Raw genomic sequence first — 22,735 nt, forward strand, 5'->3', positions numbered from 1 at the left:
GTTATATAGGTATACAATGTAAGCAATATTTCAATACATTTTGAAGAGTGTTGTTTTTAGATTTTCGATAATATCATAGATAACTACTACATGAGCATGTTATAACAAGCTGCAACAGCGTGTATCCAACTCGACTATAATGAATTTTCTGCAAATGTACATGTACAGTACTGAATAGCTCTTGAAAACTTTTTGTTCTAAGAAACTTGTTTTTGAAAGCGCGGCAAATATGAGTGTCGTACCCTCAAATAATAACCGTCTGTAGCTGCCCTTTGAGATCATTAGAATTTATTGGATTTCTTTGAGCAAGCAAATACGGCGCTCACTTATAATTATATCTTAAGTTGTCCAGCTTGTAGAAAAAGATATTTCAAATAGCTATGTGCTATTTAAAAGTAATATAAAAATAATTGAATTCAATATTATTTTGCGATACAGATTTTTTAAATTTGATTACAACATTTCTCACAATATTCTAAACGCATTCGTCTAACGGAAGAAGAAATATGCTGATACAACCGGTAAGCTATTTATATAAAATGTAGTTTTCTACTTTGAAGGAATGATACTATAAAATTCAGTATTATGACATAACTCTTCTAGAATATCACGCTTCACTGCTATCGCTATAATATATGTCCTAGTATATTTTCAGTATATAACAAAGAGTGAGAGACATTTCTGCATTGCTAATGGAAGACAATGTTTTAGTTACGTGAGAATAATATGAGCTAGGAATATTAATCTTTTTAATTCAAGTATGTAGGTTGTATTATTAATTCTAACAAATTACCTAAAACAAAAATAAGAAAAAACAATACTGTGACACTTTGCCAAATAACGATATTTATATGTTTCACCTAATAGCTGAAATAATTAAACAACTGGAATTTTAATATTTATTATATACATATAAATATTACCTACGTAAATTATTTATGAAATATTGTGCTCTGTATAAATCGTTAACTTAAATCCAAGATCAATGTTATGTAAATCTTATTAGATTTGATAAGACCCTATTTCGTTTTAAGATAACATAGCTTTAGATTTCTTCACCAAACTACAAGTTCACAGCATATATGATCCCAAATTTCCAATACTCTATTGTAACTTGGAGAACTAAACTTGTCGTCGGTCCATGTATGTGTGTTACAGAAAAATTCGTACGTTACTTTGTTAATATAAAATATAAGAAGTAAAAAAAAAAAAAAAGGTTTGCTTCTTATTCCCTCTTCTATGTATTTGCGTATTATTAACAGCAATTATAAATGGCCGCTATTATTACAAATAATAAATATCAAATTAATGGTTTATAAAAATTAAAACAATTCAATTTAATAAGTTAAAAGTGCAATTTAAATTCTTTAGTAACTAGTTTCAAGTAGACTTAAAAATTAAATTTATTGAAAGTTATAATTTCAGTTTTAATTAAATTTTATACTAGGTTACATATTTTTATTTATTTATTAATTTTTTTTAGTTTTAATTTTTTTAAATTTGAAACTTTTCAATAGTATTACGTGTAAAGAAATGAAAAAGTAAGATTAACATATGTGTTATATTTGTGTTCCTCGAGATATTACAACATAAAAGGCAAATACTCTAATCGATTTTGGCATTTCGTGTTATCATTTATAAACTTTACGCATGATGCTCAGGTCGACTCGATACGAAACTTGTTGAAAGCATATACAACTGATACCGTTGCACTTTGTTTCGCTGCAATTCGGACTATAGATGATATAACTTTAACCATAGTATTGACCGCACAAGAACATAACACGTGTTAATAAATATTATAGTATATGCCACAAAAATTTTATTTTACATGCTCGATCAACGACTAAAAAAAGAAATATTGTAAAAAATGTATTACAAATTATAATTTTTATACGCGTTATTATTTATTTTTAATCGTATAACGTAAAATTTAATTTACACAGCGTGAAGAATGTTTGCAGTTAAATTCTCAAATAATTCACCATTGCAATACCGTGTTTAACAATTTTGCAAAAAGAAAAAAAAATCTTATCGTAAATTAATTGCAAGTCAGCAAAACTAATTCTTATTCTATTTTCTTATAAGTACTGGGAGAATTATCTCGCTGATGCTTTTAAAGTTCTCAATTCTGATTGCACCCCGTAATTTTTCCACGAAGTGGGGTGACGGCACAGGAGATTAATCCAGACCGAATATTTCTCGTTAAGCAATTCTGCTTTCTCGGTACTAACGGCAAACCGGATATTAGTTAGACGGTTATTAGTTTCCGACCGAAAAGTCATAACTGCCTGAAATGTTATGCTCTTAAATGAGTTTTAATCCATTTAATAAATTTTGCACGTGCAATTTATATTATTCAGTTCACGTGCGAGAAATTTTGTCGACACAGTACCAAACATTTTCAATAATGTTATCGAATTCGTTGAGCCATTATTACAATAAATTCTATAATAGAACGCTGTAATGAAATGCAATTGTAATATGTGCAAAAACATTTTCAATCTGTCTTTCGTTTGAAAAGAAAATAATAAATTTATAAAAAATAATTTATAAGTGTTATTTCTTAAATATTTATTAACATTTATTAATAGATTTTTAAGATGTTACTACTTATATTTGCTTAATATAAAATTTATTAGAGCACATAATGATAGCTATAGATGACATAATATATGTATAAACGTAATATCATGAAATAGAAAATAGATAATAATTGAATATAAGTATCGACTTTTAACATACTTGATTAAAAATTGAAATTTTACGTGTATAATTACTTACAGAAGTTTCCGCGATTTGGAGAGAGAGAGAGAGAGAGAGATTTGAATATTTTAAAATTGCGATCAATTTACATTTCTCTGATATTTGATACGAACAAAGATGTGCCCCATATTTCGATATTTACCTTACAAATAGATTATCTGTCGTAAGATTAGTAACCATTTGCATCAATACATGTACAAGTGTTACATATGTGTTAATAAGAAATAATTAGTACATAATTAATGTCACACAATGATATATGAAAATAATAAAACTACTATCTATATATTGTACGGTAAATATGTTATGCATTGTAGATAGTAACCCTATATATAGTCTCATATATGTGTACATATACATATATGTATATAGAATGGAAGCAGGTGTAATGCCACTCTGAATATTGGATAGGCTCCGCAGTTAAATAACATATCATACCGTGTGGGTTATGAATATGATCTGCCTAAATACCATTTAAGATGGCAGTTTAATCTCCCGTATTCCATAAAATTTATAACTATTTTTTAAGTTTAAATTGTAATCGTTATATCAATTACATTAAATAAATAATATAAACAATTTCGTGCAAACATTATTTTCAATAAATATGTATTTAAGAAATTTCTGTACTCTTGTAGTTATTTTAAATATATATGGCAATTGCTTTAATTCTCTTTAGTCATACGCTAAAATTATTTCTCTTAAAAAACCCATGTAATTCCGTATTACCCATTATAGTATTAAGAATAAACTCATAAATATCAGTAGTTTTCCAAAAAAAAATGTAGAACAGAATAATACATGTGCAATATACAGTGTAATCGATCTCCACAGATTTATCTATGAAATATCGATAATGTGCAATTATTCTGTGTTAATAAACACTAAAAAAATATAAACTAATTCGTTTGGTCTTTAACAATTAAAAGGTTTTAGAACGATTCTCACTGATCCTGACGATATTCTTACAATTTAACCATAAACATCGTACCAAATAATACATACAATAGTACCGACAATGAGAGGCAGATATGGCTATTTGCCGTTCGCCGCGGCGATAGCAAATAGCCATATCTACCTCTTACTACTTATCGTTAGGGTGCCCTAGCCCCCTCATCGCCGCGACAAACGCTATATCTGTCCCTCAGTGTACAACGTGTGCACGTCTAGCCATGGGAATAATTTCGTGGTTAGTATAATCTCCCAAGCGAATAAGTGTCAAGTGGTTGGTGTCCCCAAGCTTTACAGTCGTTAAGGGTAACGTTCATCACAGACGTAATTGGACATATGCCGCAGAACACATTTACATATGCCAGGGAATGTTGGTAGACGTTACGAAGAGGCAACTGCTCGGAATAGATATGAAATACCAAGGAAATACCGCGGAAATACAATCTACTACCGAGATCGCATTGCGCTGCTAAATCGTCCGTCGTTTCTGCATGCCGCGTGTATATGTATATAGATAGTACGCAATATGTCTGTATATTAAAAAAAAGCAAACTTACAACACAGTCGATGAAGCTGCCAGCGAATATTGATGATGCGTATATATTATCTTTTAAAAAGAACAAATTATTTGACATTATGTCAGATAAAAATGTCAACTACGGTTCAGAATGGATAAAGACGTCTAAAACTGTTTCTGACACATTTCTATTAAAATAAAATCATGATATTAAAAATAAAACTTTCCTAACTATATGTATAGCTACATTAGGTATATAAAGTAATGTATCTTTAGTTCTATCTCTAATTATCACTGCAATCTATTTTAATTAAATGGCTTTAAATAATGGCAATTTATTTTTTCTTATAAATAAAATATTGGTTTTAAATATGTTGTAATATTAATATGTCAAGTCTAAGTATGAATCATTTAATACCAAAAAGAAAAAAAAATATACAGTGCACAACGACCCATTGTTGTAAGGTCAAATAAATCGATGCAAAACTATTGAAAATGGGGCAGTAGGTAAAGCGATATCGTGCTTGTATTCTGCATACATGTATTTATTATGAGATGATCGGTGTTACACCGCTAGAAGAGAAAGTGACGGAAAATTTTCTGCTACGATAATATGGAAAATCGATACATTTTCCTAAAGAAGACTTGGACTTTTTAGATCTAATCAAAAATATGTATTCATAGTCAAGTATACGTTCAAAACATGTGTGCCTTTTTATATACAAGTTAATTTATACGTATTATACAGTACATGTCGAGTAACAAATTGTATAATGTTATTTTAATTTATAAAATTATTATATTGCTGCTATCATATTCTGTTACATTTGTTTGACATTATTACTATCAATCTATAAAATAAAATTTAAATTAAGAAATGTACATTTGTAATTTATCAAATATATGATATAAATATTGCATAAATAAAAATTTTAAAAAAATTAAATAATTTAAAAAATATCATAAAATTTGTTACTCTATAACACATGTAACACATGCATGATACGTAATTTAAAAAAAAATAAAAACAAGTACATGCAATATTAATATTAAATATAAATCGTAAAGGTCAACCTATAAGTTTTTACGAAACAGTGTACACGTGTGTTACGTCCGGGAAAGTAAAAAAAAAAAAATAATATATATATATATATTTTAGCTTTAATATGAAAAAAGTTTAGAACGGTTTTTGTTACATTATCTATAGAAATATCGTTACATTGTAATATTACTATTACTGTTTTACAAAAAAGAAAAAAAAAATTTTAAAAAAGAAAAGAATTTCTGAATTTTTATTTTTATATTAATATAGCACATATTTAACAAATTAAAAATAAGGAATATCTTTAAACTATTTACAAACAGAATATTTATTCGAAAGAAGAACGATATTGAAATGGAGATCGTAGTTGAACTTCAAAGTTACGTTCTTTTATAATAAAAGCTGCATCTTTTTCTTGTTTGTTTTCAGCTAATATAAGTATATAAAAAAATTAACAAAACTAGTAGCTGCGTAGCTTTTATTGTAAAAATTCTTATAAAAAAAATTAAGTTCTATTCATTCTGGTTGATTAACATCTACGTGGAACGGCATAGGAAAACTTTTCCTTTAGAGAAGTATTTCAATCAAAATATATGTATAAAATGCCACCCATGCAAACTCCCTCTCGGCATTGATATTTTGTACAAACTGTGTTTAGATACTGAAATTTATAATTTTCAAGAGTAATATAGTATTAAATGTGTACAGTAAACAATTTAATTAAATAATTTAAAAGAAAAAAAAAAAAAAAAAAAACCCAGTTATTAATGTTTGACATACTTGAATCAAAATTATATTAAATACATTTACAAAACAGACATATATGTCATACGTAGTTTATATTCGTTAGTTATACAAAAACGTGTACAAGTTCATTGTAAGCCGGATCATTATAACGAATGAAACCTGAAGACTGCCGCGCACATGAAATGTCTGACGTGACATACATATATGTATTTCTAGTACCATCATCGTCAGGTACTAACTCGACGCATGTTCTCGCATATGCAGCAGCTATACGCTCTGCTGGGACGCACGTTCAACTGATAGTGCCGGGTACGAAGTAGTATGCACGTATTGAAGTTTGATCATGGTATGATTGACGCATGGCAGGCTGTAAATGAATAGCAGTTAACTGTCAAGTTCGCATAGGTGTACGGAACAGAGAATCTCGGCCTGCATAACTACATAAAAGGAGCCATATATATACCCTCCACAGAGCAAGGAAACAGATCTGCGGCTTCATGTAGTGAAATTCCTTGAATAATTCCAAGCATTTGCTTGTACTTGCTGTCTGGATTCAACATCTAATACAAAGCTCATTTAAACTTTCTTCTTATTGTTAGACATATTATGTATAATAACTATGCATGCAGTAATGTGCATAATATGCATAATAATACTTGTAGTCAAATTTTACATTTTACATTTATTATTTATTTTAATGTGCTTCGTATTTTACTAATGTAATAATTATAAATTTTGTATCATAAAATGCAAAATATCATGCAAAATTGAAATCTTTTCTTATAACAATGAAAGAATTTTTAGTATCGCAAAGCTTCACGTACTTCTTGGCCGCAAATTATTTTTCAGACATCAAAGAAATACTTAATTCGAGATTACTACTTGTGTAGAAAAAAAACTAAGAAAGAGTGGAAAGTAAAAAAGAGGTATAAAAAATGGTAGAAAGATGTTTTGTTGCAATCGTGCAAAAGTACAAAATCTGCTACTTTTGTACAAGTCGCAAAGTCGTAGCCGTATAGTATATCGCAGAAATCGATTGAACGTTCTACGCATTGCGAGTTAATTAGTTTCTCACTTTCGTCACGTACCGCATCTGTTCGGAACAAACGAGTTTGAATTTCACTTAACTCAAATTTACATCCACACCGGAGATAAGGTTTAAATTACGTCATATGAGATGCTGTTGCACCAAGATAATTTTCAACAACGTTAGGTTACATATTCATGAGAAACACTTGGTGCTTATATTTACAAAGTACCTTTAAATTATACATATATTTTCAAACTATTAAAGTTTTTCGATAATGCCGAAAAATCCGCAGATCTGTTTAAAAAAAACAGAATAAAACCCGAGGGGAGTTTTATACCACGGTTGTACGACCAAACTTGTTCCTCGCGACAATCTCCCTTCGTATAAAATTAGCAGAGTGTCTAATTGACCGACTTTTGAACTAACCACTATTCTCTTTGTCTCCACAAAGAACTGCAATATCTTCTTTGTAGTAAAAATGTCTTATTATACGCAGTATCTTCTTGTCAATATTTTATCATATATGTTAGGTACACACATTGGTCAACAAATCTAAAATTGATTCTATCTTAAAATTGTTCGATCACTGCGCGCGCGCGCGTGTGTGTGTGTATACATACAACAACATATTATTGACAAATTATCAACTTTACTAATATGCTAATACGTGGCAAATAAATTAATACATAAAGACTTGTAATTATGTAAATTTTCTGAAATAACAAGTGTAATACGAAGCAAGGCAAGTTTTGGATTTGCGGATTGTTCATATGTTGGCGGACAGATTACTATGAAACATACCTATATAACATGTATAATAGGTGATAATAACTATCTATGCTTTAACGTTGTAACATCATCTAAATTAGCATATAGAGTAAAATGCAAAATTGCTTTCTTCACTAAATTCAAATTTATGGTAGATAGGATAATACGCAAGCTTAAGTGAAATATTACGAACGTAAAATGAATGTACGATGTCAATTTTCGAAAAGCAGCTGAAAGACTTATTCACTTTTAATTAGTTTAGAAGCAATTACAATAACCAAATTATTTATATTTAAAAGCGCTGCCTGAATTTAATGTTGGTGAAAAATTATTAAAAAAAAAAAAAAAAACTTTCAAGAACGAAGGAAATATGTATAAAAATTCAATAATAATATTCGCGTTAATTTTTTGTACAAAATAATAAATGTAATTAGAATTAAAAAAAAAAAAAAAAAAAATGTTTTTAATGATATTTCTCTGCATAGCTCCTTCCAGATTTAAAAAAAAATGTCACAGTCAGGCAAAATATAGGAACACGCCGGTAGAACTATTTTATGTTCTTTCTACTGTTAAATGAATATTCACGTTTACACATTCGTGAAATATATTCCCTTTTAATATAAAATATATATATACATGTCATATACCAGTCTATATATTTCAACGTAAAATTCATTGACTTTTTGCACATTGCATTACCCTGCCGTCGAACGAAAAGAATAACTAGATATATATTTAATTTCAAAATTACCAAATTTCTAGTCAAACTTGTACATGGTTGTACACGCGATACATATTGATAACGGGAACGAAAGTGTCAAATGCAACGTTTGATTCTTGTACGTTTGCACAGATCAGCATATAAAAATTGCGCCGAGAAAAACGGCAAAATCCCCGCAGGCTTCTATTCACGTTCGACGATGGAAATTCTGATTGCATGGTGTCACGAAGCGATAATTTTTATAGAAAACGATTTGAAAGTATGATTTACCATCTTTACCATTTGATCATAGATTAAAATGATAAATTACCATTTATTTACCATCGAAATTTTTGTGACAAAATTAAGGCTTAATTTTTTTTACATTGACATACATAACACAACTTTATAAGTCAATTTTTTTTTCTTTTATAGAAAATTATTTTTAAATACAGACAATTTAAGTGAAAAAAAAGCCAATTAGGTACTATACTCTTTTTGTGTGAAACCTCTTTGTCGTGATTTTCTTTAAGTAAAATGTGTATACTAAAAATTAATATATACTATCAACTACAATATTTTTTTACAGTCTATATTTATAAAAAATACGACAAAAATTACAGCATAATAATAACTGTGGTTCATTGTTGCATTAGTAGTATTTCTCAAGTATCTAAACAAATCTATCTAATAACTTGATAACAAGATTGTAATACCAACATTTTTTAATTAACATCTCATTACTTTTAATATTTAAAATAAAAGTAGATGTATATATATATATATATATATATATATATATATATATATATATATATATATTTAATTACGTTAATATGTATTACTCAAATTAATATATTTTTAATATGTTAGAAATATAGCAAAATATTTAACGATACTAATGTTAATCAGATTATTAAATAATAATAACGATATTATTTCAACCTTTTAATTAGATCATCCTCATTAAACAAAAACATAAACGAATTCTCCTTTACTATAATACGTTTCACAACACATGTACAAAATTAGCGTGTACAATCGCATTTGCAATAATGAGATACAACTTTAATTTGTAAAGTAAGTTAGCCTTTAATTCAAAATGTCGTAGAATTGAACGACTAATTTTCGGATATACATATACATGTACATGTATCGCACATACGTATATACTTTATAATTAATATATTTAATTAGTAATTACGCGTTTGTTAAAACGGAGCGAGTTACATCGTGCTTTTGTATACCGCAATAGTTATCAGTAGTCGCAATTAACTTGCCAAAAATGCTTGTTACCGTAGCAAACACATAATGATTTAATTGTATGTAGTCATTGCACGTTGTGACTAAATACGTACACATGCCAGGAAAATTTACAAAGGACACCAAAGTGACAATTTTAATTCCCTACCTTTATTCATAATGGAGGACAATTACATTCGTCGACGTTTCTGGTATTTTTATGAGAGTTTCATTAATGCTCGTTTCTCATTGGAACTTTTTTACGGTATTCCGCAATGCAGACACGAGTAAGAGAAAGAAAGAAAACCTGACGAATTACAAAGCTACATTCGATTTAATCTTTAAGCCACAATTAAGAGAGATAAAATCAAAGAGTTTTCTGCATTTCAAAATCACGAAGGATTGAGAAACGCTTTATTTCGTTCTCGATCTAGAATTATACAATATTTTGTTGCATTTGTAAAAGAATATCGTGCCAATATAACATACACTTATTATATTATCTAACGTGTTTTTAGTTTGTAATTAAATTGAACGTATTTCAATTAAGTTGTAAAAATATTAAGTAACATCGAGACAATATAAAATTTGAAAAAGATATAATGTGAGCATGACACGCGTTAAATATAAAGTACAATAGAATACGAACGTTTCATTGTCACAAGGTAAAGAATTCATAATTCGCGGACAAAATAAGAGTGCTAGAAATTCATATGCAAATGTAAAAAAAACTGCAAGAAATTCAACGATGCATTTAAATATATTAATTACTTTTAAAATTCATCCAACATATATCCCAAAGTAATAAATGTCAAGTGGTCATTTTTCTTATAAATAATGTCGAATTTTGACAAAAATCTATACAAATAATTGTCAATTTATACATATATATATATATGTATAAATTGACAATTATTTGTATAGTATGTACGTAATTGTGTTGGATGCATTCACGTCGTAATTCGCAAGTTCTTTCTTTATCAAGTAGGTACTAAACTTGCCATCGACAAAGCAATTGTCACGCACAACACATTAATTCATAGCAGCTAAACGATGCAGCTAGAGAAACGATTTCCCCGCACACAGTACAGCGCAACGAAACTTGGGGTGCATGTATTATGTCAAACTTATCTAATTTGCATGTGCTTTTCAAAGTTATGGTGGAAATTATGTGTTAAGCGAAAACTGAATAGAAAAGCGTATAGCTGCCCTGTGGTAAGTATATAAATCAGTTGATGCATAATTATTGACTATATGACCTTTTAATTGTCCGCCGAAATTGTATTCGTATCATGAATTGCAACCCACAAAGCAATAAACGTTATTTTAGCGAAATAAACATTCAGTATTAAAATTCATAAAGTGCCTTGGTACATTACTTGTAAAAATCGAATAAGATTTTCAAATATCTATATACATATGTATTCAACGTGATCATGTATCAATAATTCAATATAAATGTGATAGAAATTACGTTTGCTGAAGGAAAACTCGGTGCCTGTCGATTTCTATCAAGAGAAATGATATCTATGACGTTGAATTATAAACAATATTAACTTGGCAAAGAACTATAATAATAATTAATACAAGAAGAAATATTCTCAAGACTTCTGAAAGTAAATGTAACATAAAAGTAACCTATCTTTTTTATATCGGTATTTCTTTTTGTTAAATCACTAGGTTCTTTACTTTATTTTCTGACTTTATAAATTTTTTTAAGTAAAAGACCTTACTATTCGTATATGAAATAGTTTCGACATGGTTAGAATTTTGTAAATTCTGACACAGGACCCTGCTTTTTTAAGCAAAGATGTCATTAGCATTTTCTATAGCGTGTGTCCCTGCAATATCTAACACAGGAAGCGAAACGTAAAATGCACACGTTCTACATCAAAATGTGCTTTAGCTCTTTAGTATACAAGAAACGTCCACGTATAGTCGGCCCTATTCATAATATGCATGACATTGCGATGGTATTTTTATTCTATCTAAAAAAACGTAACACTTGCCTTTTCAACTCAATTTTTGAATAATGTTAAATATACGACATTAATAAGGTAAAGCTTATAATTATTCATCATTAATGCAACATGCCAATTATCGTACGTATATTATGATAAACGGTAAGTTTTTATTACGATTACTTGCATCAGAAGTAAATCAACGCATAAAGTATTAAATAGTTAATTAAAAAAAAAAAAAAAAATTTTAATTGCAATCACAATAATATTCTTTATTTTAATTTGTGATTGGTCAAATAAATAAGAATATAATCAAAGTTTTTTTATTTGTCATTTTAATAACAAGCGCTGTTTTTCTTGCAACCAACTTTTTTATTGCCACAAAGATAGTTCACGCTTGAATAAAAAGGTATTTTCCTTTTATTATAGATCGACTCGGATCTTTTATTGTAAGCTGTCCTCATTTATTTGTCTTTATTGGTCATTCGTTGCATTTTTTATTACGTCATATTATTTTATCTCGTCGTTCTGTCAGCAAAATTACAATAATAACTGTTTTTCTTATAAATATATATGTCATTCGTATACGTTGTAGGTACTTTATCTGCAATGCTGATTATACAATTACCGAGACAATATATTTATTATATAATTATATAAACGTTTTGTACCTATCATATTATTTTTCTCATATTCTAAAAACGTTATTATTGCTTATTAAACACAATTTTTTGCATAAAATATTACAAAAGATTTATATGATATATTTAGATAGGCTGTTTTTTTTTTTTTTTTTTTTAATATGTTCTAATTAAACAGTAATAATTTGTTACAAACTTATCATTGAAATCACAATCGTGTCGATTTTGTGTGCATTTGTATTCAACTATCGTCAAGACTTCGTGCGATTCAAACTATTGATTGTTGATAAAGTACATGAATCAACCATCAATAACTTTCGAGCAAATTGCACCTGCACCAGCATTTCATGTACCTATCACAGGAAATCGATTGAGAAGCTTTATCGGCAGAATAATTGCACTTAGCAACATTCCATTCCTGACACGGCAACGTCTCTATCCAATTCTATCCGATTTCTAATTTCTATTACAATGATTACAGCCAAACCTTTCAAATTTATCAAATTTATTGTCGTAAAGTTAACAAGATAGCCGTTTCTCATTATAATTTATATAAAAACTTTTAGAAATCACTTGAAACTACTTAACGGGTATATTAGCAATTTGAATTCATTTAATTATTAGAGTTTTTCTATTTTATAATAAGGTTTCTTTAAATCTAATAATATTGTCTATAAATAGTATCAATAGTGACAATATCAGTTTTATCAAATAAGTCAAATCTTTTATCGTTAAACGAAAATTTATTTAAAAAAATTGATATTCCTTTAAAATTGCAGAAAACCAGGAAACCAACTTCAATATTTCAGAATAATAAATCACAAGACGCTTCCTTAAAGATAAGAAACTTCTTGCCTTTCCTTATCACGCCAACTTTGTACTTCGATGTATACAAAGAAGTAATGCTTTTAGAAAACTTGCAAATGTATTGGAAGGATGCATATCTACCGTGTGTCAAATGTGATAACGTCACTTCAAACGAATATCTTTACCCCATCTTAAAGTAAGATTTTTCTTTCAACAAAATACGGGCGCGAACCGCAGTATACGTGTGTTCTGCTGACACGAATGTCTCTTATTGTTGTTTTCTCCTATGCAGAAACGTATAAACCGAGAATGAAAAAACCGCTATTAGAGTATGGAAAACCAGGCATCAGAATTAAAACATCAAAAAGTAAGTACGGATACTTTGCGGGATTACTTTGACAAAAAGAAAACAGGACAATGTAGTGGAATCTATAATGCAACTTTTCTTGATTAACACCAAGATTAAACGTATTTAATTAATTAAAATCTGCTAAACTGGTAATTTTTTTTTTTTTTTCACAGAATACGTTATTAAAGTAAGACGCAAGCCAAAATTTATCAGTACAAGTGCATCCATACAAATAGATATTACAAAAACTTGAGAGCGACTTGTATCGAAGAATAAAAAACCACAACAAATGTTAACATATGAAAAATATGAGAAATAGAAATTTCCACTCTATTCCGAAGGGCAAGTATCCGAAGTTTTTGTTTTTGAAATCGATACGTGATAGTAGATGATGTGAAATTCACGTTCATACATCACTTCGTACTTTATAAAGTCGAATTTTCTTCGTAAAATAACAAATAACTTTCAAAGTACCTATACTATAAAAAAAAAAAAAAAAACTAAATTAATTTTTATTTTATTACTTTTCTATTATATGTATGTACATACATCTCTTACAATTTTATTAATGTTACTTTTAAAATAATTTAACTGACTGGTGCAAAAATATTAATTTTAAATTTAAATGGAATTAAAAAATCTCAATTCTATTAATTCAAGTTTAAATACAAAATAAAATTAATAAATAAAAACTAATACGGTATAATAATCACGTATCGAGATTTCCGTATCAAGAGGATTTTTTAAAATGATAAGCAATGTGAATTTCGTTGTCTGTCTTCTTACACAAAGTAGTAACAACAGAATTTTTCAACAAGGAGTACCTTTCCGTGTCAACTATATTCAAGCTTGTATCTGACATCCATGTCATGCGCCAACACGCAAAAATGCATGACAATCATAAAAAACTAACATGGTTTCGTATAACAAAGAAAAAAAAATAAATAAATAACGTATACTCAATATATATTTAAAAAGAATTGTTTGTTTTTTTTTCAAGTTTATAATAATAATTATTGTAATCATACTTAGCTGTATATAAAAAGAAAACTTTTTAAATTATATTTTGTAAAGACTGCTTTATAAAAAGTAAACCTTTTGTAAAAAAAAAAATTAAAAAATATTAAAGAAAGTACGTTAAATAGTGTATAAAGGCGAGATATTCAAATAAGTATGATGCAAATGAGTATGACGTCTAATAGGTACAGTGCTATGTTCAGCAATAATCCAGCTCAACATGAAAGTAATATTCCCTACGTACACTCGGCTCGTATTTTTGTCGCGAATATATCTTTCTCTCAATTGTAAATTATCAAGTGCATTTTTTTTTTTTTTTCTTTACAAATGTAAGATTTCTTTTTTAACAGCATTGTCAAACAAGTATATTTATTTACATTTAAATTTTCAGTAGCATAAGTTTTTAATCAATTACTATCTAAAATCTACTTTAAGATTTCCGGTGAATAAAACGAAGATAAATAACGCGACAACGACAAGATTAAATAGTGAAGAAATAAGGCAAACTTAGAAAGACGAAGAAGCGAAAAATAAGAGTAAGCAAATTGAGTTGTTTGCGCAGTTGTGGTCCAAGTTTGTGAAAACACGCTATACAAACAGCATCGGACATTACGGAGGTGACGGTAATAAATTTACAGTAATTCTTCAAATCCTCGATGAGCATGCGATGAGTGATTTTGCATAAAGTACACGCCATTTATGTAAATGTCAGTCTTTCGCACTCAAATCTCTTGCATATTGATTTTAATTCAACTCGCTCGTAAAATTGTATCATTAACGACAAATTGTTTGCAAGATTGATGATCTCTCGCAGAATTTTGAATGCACTTGATAATTAAACCAATTAATCAAAAGATATTTATAATTATTAATTATAAATTGTAATTGTCAGATAAGCGGATAAATTACGAAAACATCACACTATATTTTTTTTTTATTATATGTATGTATATCCTTATTACATGCTTGCGAATAATGACAAAGTCAACTTGCAACAGTATTTATTTCTGAAAAACAATATTATTTAAAGTCCAAAGTTTATTGTATTTCGCGTATCGCACGCCTGAGCTAAGTATTCCGATTCTTCTTAAACAAACAAAATGCCAACGTCAGAGAGAAGCCTCTGATAATAGATAGAAATTCCTCGAATACACTAGAATGCAATCTCATTTCAAATTCGCGCAGAAGTAATCGAGGTTACAGCACTCAGTTTCATTTTGCGACACCTGTTACAAATTTCTTCAGCAATAAAATTGTTTATTACAGACTAAATCTAGTCGTGCTGTACTTTCGATGCTGAGGCAGTAAAATTTGTATTTACAAGCCACCAGCGAAGCAACTGCTAACACAGAAAATACGAAAATTATATTACAGCTTAATATTCTAATATGCTGATTTTCCCATAAGTTACTCCGGTTATTCGATTAAAATTTCCTACAAACTATAACTAATTCAAATAGAAAATGATTAAAAGCATTTAAGCAATTTAATATAATCAAACAAAAATTTTAAGTTTTGTGTATCAAGCTGATGTATATTATAAACCTTTTTCTTTAAAAAATTTTCTAATTATGTAAAATTTTGTAAACTTTCTAATTTATGTAAAAAACATATTTTATAAATAAAATTTATATTTATTTCTTATTGTTTTGAACTAGACCTGTAATTGGTCTATTCTTTTTGGTTTTGTTATTGTTGTTTTTAATTCTCTCAATTTATTATCAAACAAGATGAAATAAAAGTAGAAATAAAAAGAAATCGACTTAAAAGAGCAAACCGGCCACAGATCTGTTCTAAATGTATAAAAAAAATAACCTAACTAATTAAATTAAACACAAACTTCAACTATATAACTTGAATATATGAATGAATAATATCAAATATGTTTTCATATAGATATAACTTTCCAAACAGCAGATTCATACACTCTATTTAGTATTTCAAATGTAACAAATCAATTTGAAATTAATTTTGTAGTGATGATATAAATGATATATAATATGTGTATAATATAAATAATGTATAATAAATAGTCGCGTATGATTAAACGAATATAATCTGTTTAATATATATCATGTAACATTTCCTGCCATAATGAATGAAGAGTGAATATTAGTATTAAAACACAAGTGTCAACGTATACGTCGTGTTAATAGTTCGTACCTTGCAAGACTACATTAATTAAAATGTTTGTGATATACTATAGTACTCGAAAACCAACGTCAAATACGCCGTATGTCATCCGTAAAATAATTTCATATAATATCGCATATTTCGCATCATAAGCACGTAATTTGTAATACCCAGACACCGACACCTTTAATGCGAAAATCAGAACGAAAAGATGAATAAACATTTAAATGTAAAAATTAATTGTAATTAACATAACTTTCAATAATTTGTATAAAAAATTACTTCCAAAAACAAAAAACATTCAATTTTTAACGAACGCGTAACATTTTATGCAGAGTTGAAATAAGTATAATTTTATGAACATATGTTAAAAATTAATTTAAATGTTATTAGGCTTTAACACGCTATCTATTTAACCTGTTCATTAATAATTTTACATCTTATGTTAAATATTCAATGTCTATTGAATGTAAAATATTTATATATTATTTCTATTTGTAACATGTGCTATTTTTTTTTGTATTTCTTAGTGCTACGATATTATCTAATTATTTTTCTCTACTCACCAAGTATTTATCGCTAATTATCTCTGATAAATTTTCCTATTTATGCGTGTATGTAACACCGTATCATGTGCTTGCAAACTTGAATTAATAACAGTTCAAACGGATACTATCGGCATGATTAATTCACTAGTATGTAGATATACAATCAATTGTCTTCTGTGACCATTCAAGTCCACAATCCGTTATTTGCATTATATTCTGGATGTGCATAATTTGTGTCGCGATTCAAGTAAAAATTAATATAAATGTTTATTACCGTATTCTTATTTTAATTAACGTTCTTATAATACGCGTTTTAATTCAAATTGATCGCTAAAGTTGTTCTGTTAAAATTTATATATTTTTTTTGCACTCGTTATGCAGCAAGCATATCATGCAAACATTGACGATAATATTTAATATTTTTTTCTATAATTTTCTGAATTACTAATCTCCCGCTTATATCGCACGAACTTGATTGCACGAACATTCATGAGAAACGTGTTTTCGGCACGAAGATCGCGCGCGTACTGAAAATCCCAGCAACCACCCCATCGACCCTCACTATCTGCCCTCGTTCCAATACAGACAACGATGTATATGTAATGCGCGATGTACATGTAAAACGCGTAGGTAGTATATTTGGGGTGATAAAAGAAATAAAAAAGCAATTGCAAAATCGAATATACGCCTTTTACAAAAAATATTTGTTACTATTCTCTCATTTATATAATTTCTCTTAAGTCTATAGCAAACAAGAAATACAAAAGAACATTTTGTTAAAATTTGATATTTTAATTATTGAAAAATCTATATAAAGTTATTAAAAAAAAATAAAAAATAAAAAATAATAATTTTGTTTTTTTAACAATATCTCTTTTTTTATATTTATCACTATTTTAATAAAATTAATTGAACACGTACCACATATTCAATAAATATAAGTTAATAATATACAATTTGAGTCAATTTTCTGAAGTTCATTAATTAATCAAATCAAAATACATCAAAAGCGTATATTTATATTGTCTACACTAGTTTAATTACGTTGATTGAGTTACAACAATGATTCGAATATTAATGCATCAAATCAAACGTTATAAACTGAAAAACAGACACTCATATCTTAAATTACTAAAATTTAAATTAAATTATTTTATACATTTTAGACATAAGAAAGAAAAAAACCCTAAACTTAATAGCAATTAATCTCATAATATTTTATACAGTTTTATTATTTTGTTGCGAAAATAAGATTAATTTTATTTTTACGAAAATTTCTGTATTATACATATATTAATTCTCTTTTTTTTCCTAAATTAAATTGACTAAAATAAAATTGACAATTATGTAATTACGATTACTAATATAAACTATAAAACGAGAAATATAATAATATTATCTTAGGCTCAACGAAAGAGTACATACATTTTAAACGATGATTTAAGTCAGATATAGCACAGATAGCCGGATAGTCGGAAATCAATACCAAGTCTACTTAAGGACTTGGTAAAATCCGATTACCACATTGGATGTTCCGCACTTCTTTATAAATGAATTGTATCAAATCTCTCTCTCTCTCTCTCTCTCTCTCTCTCTCTCTCTCTCTCTCTCTCTCTGTGTGATCTTATAAATGTCTTTGAATCGTATTTCAGACCCACCCAAATTCTGGAGCTTACTTTAGTACAACTACCTTTTTTTCTTATTTTATTACTTTCAAACGGTAAGGGTCACGTCCACATTTAATAATGCTTTCTATAAAAGATAAAAAAAATCTAATATCGGAAAAATATTGAATTACAACTTGTAATTCTTCAAATTAAATTATCGTTCAACAGCATGTGCCCCAACAGGTAATACTAGTCGAACAGTTCATTTTCGCTACCTTCGATTTATGTAAATGTGGACGTTTGTCGTAATTGCAAGGCCATTTGATTGGCCCTTTCAATGCTAAATTAGAATGCAGCTATCGCATTGCTATGTGCTGACTAAGAAAAAGCAATTTTGAACACTTTAAAGCTATTGGTCCACAATTAGATGTAGACACGAAATGAAAGAATATTAAAAATCTAATAATGTCTTCCAGTTATCATAATTAATCAATTTTTCAATCAAATTAACGTTCTTTTATACATTTATATATGTATTTATTATATGTATATACTACTCGCGAATAATAATTCCTTCGTACAGTTCTACTTATACGGTATTTGTACAGTCTTATCTTATCTTAAAAAAGCCGCGTTAGATCAAATCGAATTAATTATTGCCATTTTTTCGATCTCGATTGATTTTCTCGTTTGTCTCACTGCGTGTCGTGAGAGTAAATATCAGCTGTCAAAGAATTACAGATTGACAGTTGTGAATGACTATCGTGATGCTTCAGTAATATTTTTAGAGTGCCGTATTAATTATTATATATTTAATTATTAATAACAGTCGTTAAATATTTTACGCACGAATTAAGCGAATCCATTTATTATTAATATTATTATATTATTTTATATAATGTTATAATATTTTAGACAATGTTAAAAGTTTTATTGTACGATTTGTACAATTTCTGATGACGCTGAGATCAAAACGCGTTATAAAAAAAATGTTATTGACTCACCGGTTCGATGCGCGGCGGCTGAGTTCAGCAACGCACTTGCGACGACACTGTAACAAACAAATAAAACATATAAATTGTAGAAACTTTCATAATATCTAATGTTATTTGAAAAAAAAAAAAAAAAAAATAGTACGCAGCTTTAATTAAGTTCTCAATTAAACTATAAAAAATATAATTAATCTTCAATAAAATTAATTTTTCCAAGATGTATAATTATTTTCTTTACTAATTATTATAGTTTCTATTATTTTTAAACGTTATTGAAATAGCAAAGAAATCTTAATAAATGGCAAAAAAAACTTAATTATTGATTTTTAACAAATAGAAAATAATTCTTACCGAAACGTTGCTCAGCCGGAGCAGGATGCTCATCCATCCCGGGCCTCCTCCTCCTCTCCGTCTGGGTCGTAGTATCATCTTTCCGTGCACTTCCGGGACACTCGCGAAGACCGCGACCGTGACTTTACAATCGCGAGAAGTAATCACTTAATACATTTACGTGCGTCGCTGTATACGGCACTCCGCGTTAAGAAGAATCGAACAAATTTCATCGCCCGAGAACTATGCAAACACTCCCGAACCGCCCGACGCGACGAACTGGCTACAGTTCGATTAATTAACAATTTCGGCTACACGAATCCCTTGATGATGCGCAGCAACGAATGGTAGATGATTCTGAAACATATATAAAAAAAAATGTATTGTAGATATGTAAAATTAACTTCCGCTGTTTAAAAAAATATTAATGTGCTTTTATTTAATTTTTAAAATAAATAATTATTAAAAAATCAATTATTGAAACAACTATAATAATTATACAAGAAGCAAAACTGATCCTTACGTTGAGGCTTGCTCCGCTGATGTTCGATGCCCTTCCTAGACCTCCTCCTCCTCCTCTCAGAATGTTGGCTGTTGACCCGAGGACATGTCCAACACTTCACTATATCTTTACCTGAAAACAGAAAACAAGTTTTGCTTGATTAATCAAATATAGAAAAATATTATAAAAATGTTCTTAGCGTCGTACGTACTCTCCGCGTTATTTTTAAGCAAAAAATAATTTTTACCATGCGGTTCCGCTGGTGCAAGTCTGCTTTTTCCTCCTCCTTCTCCTATCGAGATGTCCAAGGTGTTAAAAGCGGACCTCTCCTGCGGCCACACGTTGCGGAGCTGCTTTGGCTCTTCTCCAGATTTTCAATCTGAAACAGAAAAATGATTGCGATTAAATACTGTCCTTGAGAGCCGAGTCGTCGCGACGAGATCGTTCATATGTGAGAGAATATGTGTAATAAGAGTATCAAGGTTACGGTCGGATACGCGACAAATACACACTATTGAGAGAGCGGGCAACCTCTCCGCGGCAGCGTTATAACCGATGCACAACAAGCATTATTTTCGATAAGCGTCTTTCTCAACACTAGCCCGCTCTAGTAACCTTGACCGAGCTCTCACCTTGGAACTTCACCGCGGCACACTACGCCCTACGCTTATTTACGTACCATCACGGGGCCAGCGCACGAAAACGATGCCGGTGTCTCGCGTCTTGATACCGCACCTGCTGTCCGTCCTACTGTTCGGAGCCGGGCCGAGGAAAGAACAGGACAGGATCGCAACGATGGGCGACATGCCGTAGCGCTCCGTCGTGGCTCACTAGGTATGCTCTTGGCTCGTCTCTCCTTGGCTTGCTCTCCTTTTAGCCCGAATAGAAGCTAGTACGCGTAGGTATTGATAGCTTTATTAATTAATTTGAATTACTTGTCGAACACGAACGACGAGAGCTCCACCACGTAGCGGTTCCAGAATTCTCGAATGGTTCGACCGGAAGATGGGGCCTACGTGCCGAAATCACGCGACCGAGTGTTGCGCGAGCCCACCCGACCGATTGCGCCCGAGTGTGCGCGAGCCCACCCGACCTTTTCGTGACTATGTGTGAGTGTCGGATGTCCGGGCCTTCCACACGTGACGTTAACAAAAGATGCTTCGATCACCACACAACAGTATTAGAATGCTTAACTAACGAAAACAGAATACTTTTGCGACGCGCGTAGGTATATCTCTGTACATGCCGGTCTGATTAAGTTACTTTTGCGTTACGTGTTCGACCCGAGGAGACAAATATAATTTTTGTATAAATGAGGATACATTTACTTGAAAGGAAATGCGATGGTAGATTCACTCTGCTGTTAGAGGATGGATAGAGGATGGTAATTTGTGCCAGGCTTAGATCATCGTCCTTCAAATTTGCCCGATACTTGAATTCGAACGGAGCGTATCTTAAACACGTCCTTCTCGGTCGGCCGCTTGAGACGAAGTGAAAGGGAGATAGCTGCGCCGGAACACGGGCCCCGACCAGTGATGGGAATCGGGACGGAATTTTCGCGCATGCGTGATAGAAACGACTAAATTTCCAGTAATGTAGTGTCTAGCGTAATTTATGGCGTTACCGCTAAATCTAATCACACCGTTAAATCGGTTAAATAAATCCGTCCGATATCGCATAAAGTTTATACAGATAAGCAGATTTATCAGTTATATATTTATGCATGATGGATTTTAATGATAAAGAAAGTATTAAAAAACGTAGGATTAGAGGGGCAACCACCGATACATCTTTTCCCTAGTAGTGGCTACTATACTGAGAGTCATTTTTAACGCGCATGCGCGAAAATTCCGTCCCGATTCCCATCACTGGCCCCGACCCGCTGCCGCGCATGCGTCATTCGTGCTGCAAGTACTCGAACGTCTCGAACGCTCATCGTGCACTTTGGGTGCTTTTCAATTAACAATAAGAGGCACAGCCCACAGGCCACAGTGTCGACACAATGTGCCTGTGTGTTACACAGTGTCAACGGCGGCTAGCGCCGCAGTATACAGTCGTAGCGGCCGAGAGCAGTCACTGCAGACT

At 30.0% G+C, this 22,735-nt stretch overlaps 1 protein-coding gene across 3 annotated transcripts in view; it reads right to left on the minus strand.

Moving 5' to 3' along the window:
* The window catches only part of LOC139113551 (probable G-protein coupled receptor No18), a 29,770-nt gene extending 8,295 nt beyond the window's left edge, over positions 1 to 21,475 (minus strand). The window contains exons 1-5 of one of the 3 annotated variants that reach the window (XM_070674785.1): positions 21,330 to 21,475; positions 20,898 to 21,029; positions 20,672 to 20,782; positions 20,170 to 20,505; positions 19,831 to 19,877 (exon numbers count right to left, since the gene is read on the minus strand). In XM_070674785.1, the coding sequence (XP_070530886.1) occupies positions 19,831 to 19,877; positions 20,170 to 20,247 (125 nt within the window). In that variant the 5' untranslated portion in view covers positions 20,248 to 20,505; positions 20,672 to 20,782; positions 20,898 to 21,029; positions 21,330 to 21,475. Of the gene's footprint in view, positions 1 to 17,237; positions 17,988 to 19,830; positions 19,878 to 20,169; positions 20,506 to 20,671; positions 20,783 to 20,897; positions 21,183 to 21,329 lie in introns of those variants that run through there. The other 2 variants (XM_070674786.1, XM_070674787.1) reach the window with 2 other exon arrangements.
* Positions 21,476 to 22,735: the final 1,260 nt, after the last annotated feature.

Source organism: Cardiocondyla obscurior, linkage group LG02 (genome assembly GCF_019399895.1).
Source record: "Cardiocondyla obscurior isolate alpha-2009 linkage group LG02, Cobs3.1, whole genome shotgun sequence".
Lineage (NCBI taxonomy): Eukaryota > Metazoa > Arthropoda > Insecta > Hymenoptera > Formicidae > Cardiocondyla > Cardiocondyla obscurior.